Source organism: Scardinius erythrophthalmus (genome assembly GCF_964197995.2).
Source record: "Scardinius erythrophthalmus genome assembly, chromosome: 16".
Taxonomy (NCBI): Eukaryota; Metazoa; Chordata; class Actinopteri; order Cypriniformes; family Leuciscidae; genus Scardinius; species Scardinius erythrophthalmus.
This window is the reverse complement of record NC_138236.1, coordinates 7,568,456-7,583,230: the sequence shown is the minus strand read 5'-3', so window position 1 is coordinate 7,583,230 and position 14,775 is coordinate 7,568,456. Positions and strand designations below refer to the sequence as shown.

Below are 14,775 nucleotides of genomic sequence, written 5' to 3'. Positions count from 1 at the left end.
TTAAAGTTATGATATAAAACAAAGAGTATATTCGGTTACATTTAGTTGTTGCCTTTTTTAAAGTTATGATATAAAACAAAGAGTATATTCGGTTACATTTAGTTGTTGCCTTTTGTACAAATCTAAAACAGTATCTACAAATCCACAGTAGTAAAAATGGAAACAGACAACAGGATTTCAAAAGACTTGTTTATTTTTTTCCTTCCTAAACAATACAACTTTAATTATTTCCATGCTTTAGATTGCTCAAACAAACAAGTAAGTACTAATGAAGTTGGACTGATGAAGTCAAGATAATCAGTGCTCAATCTACAACAACTTGTAAAAGTGATATTAAACAATGGCAGCCAGATAGTCTTTCACCTCCGCTGGGGTCAGTCGCCTAAATCCTGCTTCATTGCAGATTCCCACCTCAATGTTGTCTTCTGTCATTTGACCTTCAAAGCTTTCCTGTAACAAAAGTAGTCATAGATAACTTTGATGTTTGACATTTTAGAGCACTGGCAAGTAAAACGTCATGCTTTGTGACAGGTGCAGTTTCAGTCAGTATCAGTATAGTTTTATTTAATGCCATGTCAGCATCTGTGGCTTTCTTCATGTCAAAAACTGAATTACTAAATACAAGAGTGACATATACAAGTGACAAGCAGAAAAAAACACAGCAATTAATATTACATTTTTTAACATTACAAGATTTTCAGGTCCTTAAACAGGTCCTTTAAAATTATTTACCTAATATGGTGTTACTGGTCAAAAAAATTATGTTAAAGAGAAAAGTGAGGTGCATCAGCTCAAAAAAATGAGGAATAGAGTTAATCAGTTCTAAAAAAAGATTGAATCCATTATTTGGCAGTAATAGCATAACCAGGGAATAAGTAATTTTTGTAAGAAGATGGTTAAAAACTAAAAAAGGTGGAAATAACATACAAAAAAAGGCACAAAAATTATATTTTTTGGAGGGAGTTATGCCCTCTGCGAGCAAAGTCAGTTAGTTTTAGTCTAATTCCAGAACATTAACTAGCATTTTAGAGAAAAAATAAAAAATGACCGGAACACAACGTGAACAGACATAGCTGGGTTGTCAATTATTACCTTAAGAGTCAGAATAGCAGTGTGAATCGCATCTTCCAGTTCCAGATCCTCGTTGTATCTGAAATAGGAAAATGAAGCAAATGAGAGGCTGTGTGTTTAGAAAGACTAAAAAAAGCTCTTAGACTTGGACCATGCGTGTTCATTCTATACCTTTTTTCAAGGAATGTTTTCCCATTCACATAGTTCTTCCCCATCGCTGTGGCTTTCCATGCAAAGTATGCTCCCTTAAACAGATCAAAGTACATTTTATTTTGTGAATACAGTACATAATAAAGAGCTTACATTTTTAACAGATAATTTATTTAAGTTTAAACTGGATTGCAGTAATACAATAAATATAACACCAAAGGGAATATCATACTGAGGGGTCAGACTGGAAAAGGTATGGGCGGTCTTCATCCCAGCCAGCAATCAGGAGTGACACCCCAAAAGGCCGAACTCCTCTGTGTCAAAACAAAAAAGCTGCATGTTATGCCATTGTCACTTTGGTACATGCATATCAAGCATCTTCTCAAAATATTTTTTTACAACACTGCAAAACAATTGTTTGAAGTGCAACTTCCAGAATAATTGTAACAGTGGCGATGTATCACGCATACCCTGATTGTGTGTACTCCTGCATAACAGAGGCCACCCTCTGAACAAGCTGGCCTGTAGGAATCGGCTCCTGGTAGACCAGGAAGTACTGCTGAGCCAGCTTCCGTGCCCTTCGCACCATAACCCTGCAGATATGATTAAAGTCACCATGAAATCAAAATGAACAATTCTTGTTTTTTTTTTATGGAATATTGGTGCATTTTTTTTAACTGAATAATCACGGCACATCACTTTTTTTAAATTCTTGTGACCTCTTGCCGCAACATCTCTTCTCTGATGTCATGTTTACTGGAGCCAAGGTGGGAAACATGAAATCACAGCAATAGCAAAACCACAACAATCCAATCTATTCCCCATGGGCATAATCAAGTCCCGCCCAACTTTTTTCTTGTTTGAGAAGCTGTTTCCCTCGGATATATGTCACAATAGGGAAGAAAAGACTATTGCAACTTCTGTTTCATGCCAACTTTATCAACTTTTTTTAATAAAAAATCTCATTGCGCTTCATGTGCTACATTTTAGGAATCGTTATTATGTAGCGTTAGGTCATACAGGCTCCAAATCCATACCTGTAGTCTGGACCCATGCCACTGTAGACCATACCGATGTGTTTGGTTATGGGCTCTACTTTGTGAACACTTTGCTCATCGTACAGTATAGATTTCTGCTTCTTTTCTGTAGCCAGAACAACACCGTTTGAGGCTGTGAAAGAGAAATGAGGACGAAATGAAAGTGAAGATTCAGTGAATGGACACAGTTTAAACGTCAAGAAGCCCATAATGAAACCCTAAAGTTTTATAAACAACACAAATTTCAAGACACACCTGATAAATACAAATATAATTTTTTTAACCTTTTATTCCAACCGAAGGAGCACCAGCTGCTACAGCTGCCAGGGCATACTCAATCTGGACCAACTTCCCTGAAGGGCTGAAAACACAAAAATAAGATTATAAAATGGTCCATAAAATGTCACACATGATGAGTGTTCTGTTTTCAGTTATACTATAATTAAATGACTAAGGAAACCATTAACTGATAATCGTTAACTGTAAGCTTACTTATATGCATTAAAAAAGTAATATAAATGTGTAGGCTATATGAAATGAACAGTTTCCACGATGATACACTGAAAGTGAAAGTAAAATCAGCAAGTTCTATCACAAAGACAAAAATGAGCCCTAGTCTGTCTTTTAAGCACTCCTGAGAGTGTTGTATTTGTTAATCTGGGAAGCATTATTGTGTTTAGTTCACTCTATGCATGAACGTTGATGCTCATGAATGAAAGAAGCACCCATCACAAACACAGTGACTCTGCATCAGCGCTCAGATAATGAATTAACGCCTTTAACTGACAAAACGCTCTTCGTAAACCTCGAGATTTGCGATTCGCTAAAAACACACACTAGTTTAATATGATGAATGCATTGAATATGATAAAATCATGATGTTAATTACCTGAAAGTGGTGAGGGAGAAACTGTAGCCTCTGTCTGCCATGGCTGTGTGACTGTTGGGGAAGTGACGACACACGCTTACTTGATCTGATTGGTTGAAAGAGGTAGTAGGGTAACTCAATTAATTGTGGGTATTGTAGGCAGCTTAAAGATAAGTTTAAAATAATGTTGGGCGTCACATTCTGTTTGCCACTGAGTATTTAAAACCATAAATAAAATATGTTTTCGTTTTTGTTTTTTACATTTTCCGCTCTCACCCTCTCAGAATGAAGCCATTTTTAAATCGTTGTACTACAGATCCCAGAATGCACGGGTGCAAAAGAACGCGCAGGCGCAGTGGGTCTTTTTGAGCTGTGACCGTGAGGATGTTTGGTCTGTACATGTTGGGTTAAACTGAAATAAAATACCGAACACAATGTCATTAACGGGTTTACTTCAGTTTGTCGGTCGTTCTCTGCAGCGTCTGGAACTTAGTTTATCGCAAGCGGCGGGATTTGACCGCTTCGGTGAGTGCATTTACTGTAGTGTGTCATGTGTGACACTACTCCACTCATATCACTGTACGTACACTTTTATTACACTGACACAGTTTACACAGTTTATTTTTCTTTGATTTACCTGTGTGTTACCTTGTAACATCAAATATAGAGTTTGTTTTTAATGTCATAATCTCTGGTGTTGTATCAAGGTCTCAAGGAGACACATGGCACATCTGATGTGTTTTTAAGGGAAGGATACAGTAACTTGCATAAGATAAAAAGTCTCTTTAATCTGAACATTACGGTTTTTAAAATATAATTTTTTTTCTTAAAATAAATAGGATTTATTAAATGTATAATACAAATTAAGCGCATCTTTATTAAAGAATAAATTCTGTTAATGTGAAATGTGAAGTTTTTTTTAAGGTTGTTTATTTAAAAATATATATATTGTTTTTAATAATAATTTAAAATATTTAAAAAAAGATATTTATATCACCTCAAGTCAAATTTAAGCCCACATCTTCCTTTTATAAATAATAAATGGACAGAGATTAGGGTAAGGTATGTTTGAAATGGTAGTGTGAGCATGTCTTAAAAATAATTTGAGTAACTCAGTTTGATTATTTTATTAATCTATCAGTCACATAAACCTTTTCTTCAGGTCCAGCTCTGGCAGTAAATGGTCCCGGGATTCTTCCTCAATCCCATCACAGCAATGATGATGAAAACGCTCAGCCCAGTTTCTTGGACAGTATCTTTTGGATGGCCGCCCCTAAAAAGAGACGAACCATTGAAGTAAACCGCTGCAGAAGGCGAGACCCAAATAAACTGATAAAAGTCAAGGTAAGAACTTATTGATTTCCACTAGACTAGAGCATGGAAAAAATTAAAAGAGCTATCAACGTAAACCTGTGTTCTGTCTAGTAAACAGATGTCTGTTTAAATGAAGAGCAGTTTATCCTATTTTTTCCTTCTCTCCCAGTACAACATTGAGCCGTGTTCAGAGTGTGGCAACATGAAACTGAAGCATACTCTGTGTGGATTCTGCTATGAAAAGGTCAGGAAGGAGACGGCAATGATACGGAAGCAAATCTCCATCATGGAAGGCGGACCTCTCAACACTCCTGCTGTAGAGTCTGTTGTTTTGTATGAAAATGAAACGCCCTCTGATGCAGATAAAGACAAGAGAATAGTAGAACGCAACAGGAAACGTCCATATTGGTTTAACATGTAAATGCAGTGAAATAAATACTTTTGTTAAATAAAGATCACAGTTTCAGATTCGTGAATTATTTTGTGATTATGCTTCAGTTCATATTTTAATAGTTCAATAATACATTTTTATACTTCAACTTCAACTGTTTATTTATATAGCACATTTAATAGCAATGTTGTTGCCCAAAGTCCTTCACAGTTATAACAAAAACAATAAAACATACATGTATAAAAACATTTACCGAGCCTAGCAAGTGAAGGCATCACTACACACTCTTAGACATACTCCTCACACAACTGTATAGTGAGATGAAATGGCCCTCGCACTCGTGCCATCGTCACTCGGTGGCTTTAGGAAGACAGAGCATGGTTGGGCAATGTGCATTTAAGGAGGTATATATAGTAAGAGTAAGTCAAAGTCTGTTACAAAATGTTCTGTATCATGGTGATAATAGCATGCTTCATGACTCAGCTAAGTGTTGCTAGCATGCTTAGTACACAATAATTATGTGGTTAGTACTGCATTACTGTGTTAACCATGTCAGTTTCTGTTGCCAGTAGATGGGGCTATGTCTATATCTGAATATCGCTATGTACATGTGTTCAGTGCAGGACTTTTATCAAACACGTGAAGTCTGGGGCAGATTGGACATTGTATGCTTGAGTTACAACTTCCTTTAGCATTTCTAGCATGTTTTATGATGTTTCTAGCATATTACGTATTAATTTGGGGGTAGATTGGACATTGCATGCCTGAGTTACAGCAAATTCATATTTAATTGCAGTAATAGCATGCTTTAACACTTAGCTAAGTGTTTGCTAGTATGTTTTAGCATGTTTTTAGTATGTTGGTAGGATGTTTAGCACCTACTGCCATTTTTTTAATATATTAGGAGTCCAGAACAGTGTTAAACTTCACTTCCTGTTGCCAGCAGGCGGTGCTATGACTATAACTGAATATGAGCATGGACATGTGTTCAGGAGATAACTCTTAGCAAACATGTGAAGTTTGGGGTAGATTGGACATTGTATGCTTAAGTTACAGCAACTTCCTTTAGCTTTTCTAGCATGCTTTAGAACTTAGCAAAGTGTTGCTAGCATGTTTCTTGCATGTTACATATTAAATTTGGGGCAGATTGGACATTCCATGCCTGTTACAGCAAATTCCTATTTAATTGCAGTAATAACATGCTTTAGCACTTAGCTAAGTGTTTGATAGCATGTTTTAGCATGTTTCTAGTATGTTGCTAGCCTGTTTAGCACCTGCTGTCACTTTTTATGTTATTGGGAGACCACAACAGTGTTAAACATGTCACTTCCTGTTGCCAGCAGGTGGCGTTATGACTATAACTGAATATGAGCATGGATGTGTGTTCAGGACAGAACTCTTATCATACTTGTGAAGTTTTGGGGCAAATTGGACATTCCATGCCTGAGTTACAACAACTTCCTGTTTCATGGCATTAATAGCATGCTTTAGCACTTAGCTAAGTATTGCTAGAATGCTTTAGCATGTTTCTTCCATGTTTAACACTCAATGGCATATTTTACTATTGCTGCGTCCCAATTTGCATACTATCCGTCCTAAATAGTATTCGAAAATTCAGAATTCAGAAAACACTCTTCCAAAACGGTGCTTTAAATCTCTTGACAAATTAAAAAACGTAAATGACATTTGTATGTATTCTAAATAAAAGACACAGGTTGTACTGAATGCCAACTTGCTTATTTTGCTCAAGATAAGGATTTATTAAGTTCACCTCATGCAAACAAGAAACTCTGCTTCTAACCACAGGTCGAGAGCTGTCGTTCTAAACTCACAACTTTGAGAAGCTTTTTGCGAATGTTCGTTGTAACGATGGTTTCGGGAAACACAGACTCGTTGAACTGCTAATAACGAAGGAAACTTGTGAACATAGTTGGCTAACAATGCCTTTGGGAAACGCACTACTGGATGGGAGACCTACTGGGAAAACGATGTTGCTGTTGGAAGAGATGTTAGTGAGGCCAGTAGGGGGCGCTCACCCTGTGGTCTGTGTGGGTCCTAACGCCGCAGTATAGTGACATGGACACTGTACTGTCAAAAACCACTGTCCTTCGGATGGGTCTTGACTCTCTGTGGTCATAAAAATCCCAGGATGTCCTAAAAAAAAAAAAAAAGAGTAGGGGTTTAATCCCGGCATCCTGGCCAAATTTGCCAATTGGCCTCCTTCGATCATTATGGCCTCCTAATCATCCCCATATATACTGATTGTCTTCATCACTCTAGGGGCTTCCGCACTGGATAGTTACTAGTCACCAGGATGGTTCCCAGAGAACTAATTCCCCTAGGAATGTTTTCCTGGTTGCGTTCGCACCTCCAGTAGGAACTCTGAAGTCACATAAAGCCTGTTTTATACTTCTGCGTCGAACTGCCGCCGTAGCTACGTCGTAGGCTGTGTGTAGGCTGTGTACCCTACGGCGTACCCTGATGTGCACCTCTCCAAAAATGTAACAACGCGTCAATTCTACGCGGACACAAGTGCGGTGATTGGTCTGCCAGAACCCCTCCCTCGGGGTTTCAAATGCTCCCTAGGTGCGCGTCAATGCGGACAACGACACAGAAGTATAAATTAAAACCAACACGTTGCCTACGGCGTATAGGCTCCGGCGTAGGTCCGACGCAGAAGTATAATGAGGCCTTAAGCCGCGCTTGTTGTTGTGACTTTTATTTTGATGATGCTGAGAACGCCAGAGCCTGAGCAAACACTGCTCGCATTCTCTGTGTTCATTAGTTTACGATCTGTCTAATATGATATTAGATAGAACTGTTATACATACAAAGTAGACAGTAATGAAAAGGTTTTAGCAAAAGCCATGTGGTTGATGTTCAGAGATGCTAGCTGAGCAGAAATACATAATCATGTTTCTCTTGGTCTCCTCAAAGTTGCGTTGGATTTTCTCCTCAGCGTGAAGGTTAAGAGGTCCATCTATCACTGTTTTCCATGTTCGTAGAGTTAGTTTGTGGAGTAAATATATAGGCTATAATCTGTGTTTACATAGCTTTTTTTTGTTTTTTAAAATGGAGGGTGCTGGTGTTTCACGTGCGTTCGGCCAATCAGCGTCACTAACGTCACGGATAGTTCCTATAGCGCTGGTTTAGACCGACTCTGAAGTAGGAGTACATTAGTTCCTTCAAAAGGAGTTCCTAGAACTAAAATCGTTCCTAGTTCCTGCAGTCCGAATGCGGCAAAATCCGGCAACTTCCACCAATAGTTCTAGGAACGATGAAAAGGTTCCTTCGATGTGAAAACTCCTTATACTTTAACAAGCACCGTCCTTTGGATAAGACGTGAAACCGAGGTCCTGATTCTTTGTGGTCAATAAAAATCCCAGGATGTCCTCGAAAAAAAGAGTAGGGGTTTAACTCCGTCATCCTGGCCGAATTTGACCACTGGCCTCTGTCCATCATTATGGCTTCCTAATCATCCCCATATATACTCATTAGCTTCATAACTCTGTCTCCTCTTCACCAGTAAGCTGGTGTGTGTGTGTGTGTGTGTGTGTGTGTGTGTGTGTGTGTGTTCTGGTGCAATATGGCTGCTGTCGCATCATCCAGGTGGTGGTTGAGGATTTTCCCCCCTTGCATGTAAAGCGCTTTGAGTGCCGAGAAAAGCGCTGTAACAGTTCAGATGTTATGGGAAGAAGGAGGCGGGAACCGGCGAACATTCAAACATATTTTAATGATATAAAATAAAACAAATACAAAACGAAAGTAAAAGACAGCAGCCCCTCACTGACGACTGCTGTCACAATAAAATAAAACACAACACAAATTCAGGCCTGTCCTCTCTCACTCTTCACTGTCGTCGCTCCTCCTTTATGCTTCCGCTCCTCCGTGGAATTGCTGGAATGTAAAATGTTGGAATGTAAATTATAAATTATTAAAGGCCTCAAATGGGTTTTGGCATAACCACAATGATAATGACACTTTAAACAACATCTAGCTAACATCTAATTATCAGTTACAGGGACAGAAATGGCTGATAATCTTCCCACCTCTCCTCGTCTCATCAAAATTCACTTACCTTTTCAGTTTGTACCCAAATCCTTCTGGGAGCAGAACTCAAGGGTAAAGTACTTCGGGTCATTTGACTGCAAGAATAGATGATAAATGTAATCATATCTGGCAAAATAAAAAGTTGTAAATGACAACTTTTTTGAAAACGATGTTGTGTGCACAATGTTATTATTGAAAACGGAGGGGGGGAAATATTTGTTTCTCTAAATACCTGGCTATGTGTAAATGTGGCCTAAAACTCCTGTAGTGTGAGCCAGGCAATAGCTAGCATTTTCACATCTCTAAAGTAATCTTGTCTTACCAGGAAATCTTTGATGAGGTCCTCCACTGCTTCTCCCATGTAAAGTATGAGACATTTTAGTGCAATCTCCCTCTTTGTAGCGGTGTCAGTATCCTGCATAAAGATAGTAAAAATTTATATAACTAGTTAAGTCGATCCATTCATTTACTGTGAGTGTGTCAATCATTTACTGTGAGTGTGTCAAGGTTTGTTAAGTGTGAGATTGAGAGCTATTTTAAGTAGGAATGAATGAATGGGAATGGTCATACATGCACATGGATGCATTCGAAAGTAGAGACATTCAGGAGGGCATGTGGTAAGAAGGGTAGGGCCGGACATTATGGACGGTCAACAATCTTTATCACAATATATGTTATCAGTTGATATAATAATCATTACAATATGATTCAACAGTGTATCAATCAGTATCAATCCTATTAACAATCGGTCAATCGGTCAGGATTTGATTAACGTCGACATATTAACGTTAACTTACCTAGTGTAAACTAAGCTAGCTAACACCAAGTTAACATTTTCAAACTAACGTACATATACTTATCTACCAGAGAAAGTCAGCAGAGCAACATGTCTGGCATAAAATTTACAGGCTACTTAATACAGCAGCACATTTAAATTGTTGTTTGTTTCACTTAGCCTACTTCAGTTTATCCGCGATGCAACCGACGATTTTCTCTGGTTCAGGAAAGTGATCCACGGAACGTAGACTTGAAGAGCGGTCTGGTGACTGGTCGAGATTCAACATTAATGCCCATGCGCTGGCCTGTGTGTAACCTTGAAATTGTACATTCGTCGAAACAAATATTTCTTAGTTGATCTCTTAATGAAAAATATTTATATTTAACAATGTTTTGAATGAAAAAATATTACCTGAAAAATAAAACAAATAATGGTAAAATGAATTGAAAGACTAATTATTAATTGGATGAATGAAAACCTTTTTTTCATGTGTACATGCATTCATATAAGGCATGTACAATTACAATATAAATATTCAATATTTGAAATTACACAACATTTTGCAAATATGCTACATAAATAGTCAATTTAGTCCAAGCTGCCTGGATCCGACCGTTGGTTGTTGACTTTGATTGCCATCCGCTGCTTTTTTTGTGGGGGTGACCTGTCCACTCCTGTACTGTCCTGTTGAAGGAACAGTGACCAGGTTTAATGAGTGATTCTTAAAGAAAATCTAAAGAAAAATTGCTTCTACCATTTCGATATGAGGCGTCTGAATTGAAAAGGATATGATTCGCATCCCAGATTAAATTATTAAAGGATTTAGTTTCTAAATCTTAGTTAAATTGAGAGATAGGGGGGTCTAACCAATGCTCTTTTCTGGGTCGGGTCGGCTGGGACCTGGGCTGAAGTCTGTTCCAAGTTCTCCGGTTCAGTTGTGAAGTGGTTATCTGAGCAGCTGGATCGTTGTAGCGCCTCAGTTCCTCACACAGTTTTTGTGGAGGTGCCTGACACAGACCTGCGTTGTCCTGTTGAGAGAACAGATATAATCGTACAATGCTGGGCAGGTTTAATGGGTGCATCTTAGACTAAATCTAAAGGCGTATCTTTTTTTTTAAATCATTTTGAAATATAAAATGATTTTAAATTGAGGATCTAGAAAACATAGTAGCATAGTTAAAGGCAATGTTTACTTGTTTGAATACATTTTAAAATAAGTAAAAACAAGAGATATAAGGGACTTAGCTTCTGTGCTCCATAGACTCTTACTCCATCTGGACATGGGTGCTCCCTTGGGAGAACTGGGTGGTTGCTGTGGGGAACAGGGTGGAGCAAGTGTTCTCTGTGGGGTCTTGGCAGGTGCTATCTCAGGCTCAGGGATCTTTCGTTTTTGCCTCTTTGAGATGTTGTCAGGCATGGGTGGTCCCTGCAGAAAAGCTCGAGGCTTCTGCTGCAGCTGCTACTGTCTTAGTGGTCTAGGGGGCTTTAGTTTTGGCCTAGCTTCGATCATGTCTGGCATTGGTGCTCCATGTGAGGTGCATGTGAGCACCTTTGAGGCAGCCACTGGTGCCCTCTGTAGAGACTGGATGGGCATGGTTGTTTCTAAAGCGGCCTTTTTTAGAAGTTTAGTCAAATGTTCAGGGATCCTGAGTTTTCCTCTTTTTTGGGACCCTATAGGCAAAGGTGCTCCCTTTGGGGACGCAGCAAGTCAAGTCAAGTCAAGTCATCTACATTTATATAGCGCTTTTAACAATGTAGATTGTTTAAAAGCAGCTTTACAGAAACAAACGGATAATTTAAAGGAACACTATGTATCTTTTCAACCTTCATAATATATTTCCAAGACCCTTGTGATGGTACATCGACTTACAATAGGTTGAATGACGCGTCTGCCATAGCCTGACGGGGTCTGTATCGCTTTTACTGGCACTGCGTAACTTCGGGGTTCGGGTAGTAACCCGAGCACAAAAAGAACTACAAAATTCGACTGCTTTACGGCATACGTCACTTCCCCCACCACTTACTCAAATTTGGACGTGAGAGGCCAACCAGCGTTTGTTTTCGGCTTTCGTGCATATGCCGTATGTTTTTGTCATGGGGGCTGTTTACACCTGGCCACTTCATGCGTTTTCTCAGATCGGATAGCTATCCGATCGTGAAAAGACCAGGTGTAAATGCCCTCCGAAACGCATTCGAGACGGATTTGAATCTGATCGCTCAAACCACTTCAGGAGGAGGTCTGAGACACATTCCAGACGAAACTGGGCAAGTGTAAATGCATCTGGTTGTTAAAACCACATATGGAAATTGTACTCCTCCCAAAAATGCTAAAAAAAAAAGAAAACCGTGTGAGAGCGTGTTATAGGCTATATGTTATAGCCTATAACACGGCCAGATATGACAACAACCAGATATGACGACGCTACTGGAACACGCATCACCACAGATGAGCAGCTGAGCATATTCATCAAGACAACATGCAAACTATCGCAAATCAAAGTGAAAGTAAGTCGCAGACGCTTAACACACAATCATCATCATTAAAAGTAAAGAAATGAAATGATCTTACCAGGGCTGTTGCCGCTCTCGCTTATTGTGGTCTTTGATTTAGAAATTTTAGCTGATGATCAATAAAATGCAGCTCATATATGTTGCTTTCGGTGACGTGCACTCCAATAAATCCGCATATTGCGCGAGAATTGAAGATCGGATTTAAATCCGTTTCGCAAAAAGACATTTATGTGACCCGGTGTAAATGGAATCGTTTTGATAAATCAGAAATCCGATCTGAGAAAACGCATGAAGTGGCCAGTAAATAAATCTCTTATTTGTTCTTTTCTATGTTGTGTGTTGTTACGCTTGCTTGTAGTTAGGGTTAGCATTTTTTTACATGCTGTTCATTCATCCATTGCTGATAATTAGACCAGTCCAATAATTTCCACATACACTCACCTAAAGGATTATTAGGAACACCATACTAATACTGTGCTTGACCCCCTTTCGCCTTCAGAACTGCCTTAATTCTACATGGCATTGATTCAACAAGGTGCTGAAATCATTCTTTAGAAATGTTGGCCCATATTGATAGGATAGCATCTTGCAGTTGATGGAGATTTGTGGGATGCACATCCAGGGCACGAAGCTCCCGTTCCACCACATCCCAAAGATGCTCTATTGGGTTGAGATCTGGTGACTGTGGGGGCCATTTTAGTACAGTGAACTCATTGTCATGTTCAAGAAACCAATTTGAAATGATTCAAGCTTTGTGACATGGTGCATTATCCTGCTGGAAGTAGCCATCAGAGGATGGGTACATGGTGGTCATAAAGGGATGGACATGGTCAGAAACAATGCTCAGGTAGGCCTGAGCATTGGCATTTAAACGATGCCCAATTGGCACTAAGGGGCCTAAAGTGTGCCAAGAAAACATCCCCCACACCATTACACCACCACCACCAGCCTGCACAGTGGTAACAAGGCATGATGGATCCATGTTCTCATTCTGTTTATGCCAAATTCTGACTCTACCTTCTGAATGTCTCAACAGAAATCGAGACTCATCAGACCAGGCAACATTTTTCCAGTCTTCAACTGTCCAATTTTGGTGAGCTCGTGCTTTTTCCTATTTGTAGTGGAGAAGAGTGGTACCCGGTGGGGTCTTCTACTGTTGTAGCCCATCCGCCTCAAGGTTGTGCGTGTTGTGGCTTCACAAATGCTTTGCTGCATACCTCGGTTGTAACGAGTGGTTATTTCAGTCAAAGTTGCTCTTCTATCAGCTTGAATCAGTCGGCCCATTCTCCTCTGATCTCTAGCATCAACAAGGCATTTTCACCCACAGGACTGCCGCATACTGGATGTTTTTCCCTTTTCACACCATTCTTTGTAAACCCTAGAAATGGTTGTGCGTGAAAATCACAGTAACTGAGCAGATTGTGAAATACTCAGACCGGCCCGTCTGGCACCAACAACCATGCCACGCTCAAAATTGCTAAATCACCTTTCTTTCCCATTCTGACATTCAGTTTGGAGTTCAGGAGATTGTCTTGACCAGGACCACACCCCTAAATGCATTGAAGCAACTGCCATGTGATTGGTTGATTAGATAATTGCATTAATGAGAAATTGAACAGGTGTTCCTAATAATCCTTTAAGTGAGTGTATGTCTAGCTAGCTTTCAATTTTCAGAGCTGTTAACAGACTTGCTAACAACACTCGTTTCACTTACATGTTTTTTGCGTTATGTTTTATTGCCTAGCTTGCCTCACGAACTAGTTTGCCAGCTGAACTCAGGTGTTGTGAGGTGTATTTATCACGTAGTCCTGAGGGGGGGTATTTACGACAATGCAAGTATTCTAAAGCGACTCTAGGGGTCGCTGTTTGACAAAAACACAATTTCTCCACAGTGTCCCTTTAAGGCAGGGATAGACAACTCCAGTCCTGGAGGGCCACTGTCCTGCAGAGTTTAGCTTCAGCCCTGATAAAAACTCACCTGCCTGCCTGTATCTATTTAGTAATCGTGAAAACACTGATTGCCTTGTTCAGGTGTGTTTAATTATGGTTGGAGCTAAACTCTGCAGGACAGTGGCCCTCCAGGACCGGAGTTGATAACAGAGATTGTTTTGGCTTTATAGCGGTTCTAGAATAAAGATATTTTCCAGCTAAAGTTAGTTTTGATTGATTCACTTCCGTCGCAAGGATCATTAGTTATTAAATTAGAGGCCACTGAGACGACAGCCTTTACACAGTTCTCTCTACATAGACTTTAAACGCGAACCTGTGAGAAACGCTGATGGCGCTCACGTGCTAATCAAGAATTAATTCTATAGTTATGCGCATTGGAATATATGTGCGCAGGTTTGTAATTCCCTACAAACCAAGCCTTAAACTACTTGTCTGGCCTTAACATTTTGATACAGAATTTTATCACTTTGGGGTAGATACGCGAAACCGGAATTTTCCCGACAACGCTAAAGGCCCTTTCACACTGGACGCGATTTTGACGCACGAATAATTAGCGCGATGGGTTTATTTTTTGATCAGCTGTTTGTGTAATGAGTGCTTCCACACCGAACGCGAATGTGCTGCGGCGAAAAAACGACTTTTATTTTTTTCGCTT

General features: G+C 39.5%; 2 protein-coding genes and 1 long non-coding RNA gene across 3 annotated transcripts; 1 reads left to right on the top strand and 2 right to left on the bottom strand.

Annotated features, from left to right (window-relative positions):
- Positions 1-175: 175 nt before the first annotated feature.
- On the bottom strand, positions 176-3,400 carry psma2a (proteasome 20S subunit alpha 2a). The gene is made up of 8 exons (XM_081389406.1): positions 3,148-3,400; positions 2,543-2,619; positions 2,259-2,391; positions 1,692-1,814; positions 1,454-1,535; positions 1,243-1,316; positions 1,093-1,150; positions 176-450 (listed from the first exon to the last, which is right to left on the bottom strand). The coding sequence occupies exons 1-8, from the start codon at positions 3,186-3,188 to the stop codon at positions 334-336; spliced, it is 705 nt and encodes a 234-aa protein (XP_081245532.1). The 5' UTR covers positions 3,189-3,400; the 3' UTR covers positions 176-333.
- Positions 3,401-3,450: 50 nt separating this feature from the next.
- mrpl32 (mitochondrial ribosomal protein L32) lies at positions 3,451-6,554 on the top strand. Its single transcript, XM_081388251.1, has 3 exons — positions 3,451-3,651; positions 4,289-4,470; positions 4,610-6,554. Exons 1-3 carry the CDS (start codon positions 3,561-3,563, stop codon positions 4,859-4,861), a joined length of 525 nt encoding a protein of 174 aa, XP_081244377.1. The 5' UTR covers positions 3,451-3,560; the 3' UTR covers positions 4,862-6,554.
- Positions 6,555-8,545: 1,991 nt separating this feature from the next.
- Positions 8,546-14,001, bottom strand: LOC308703943. The gene is made up of 5 exons (XR_014031759.1): positions 10,527-14,001; positions 9,842-10,343; positions 9,204-9,296; positions 8,910-8,976; positions 8,546-8,728 (listed from the first exon to the last, which is right to left on the bottom strand). It is a non-coding gene; the product is annotated as an uncharacterized lncRNA (long non-coding RNA).
- Positions 14,002-14,775: the final 774 nt, after the last annotated feature.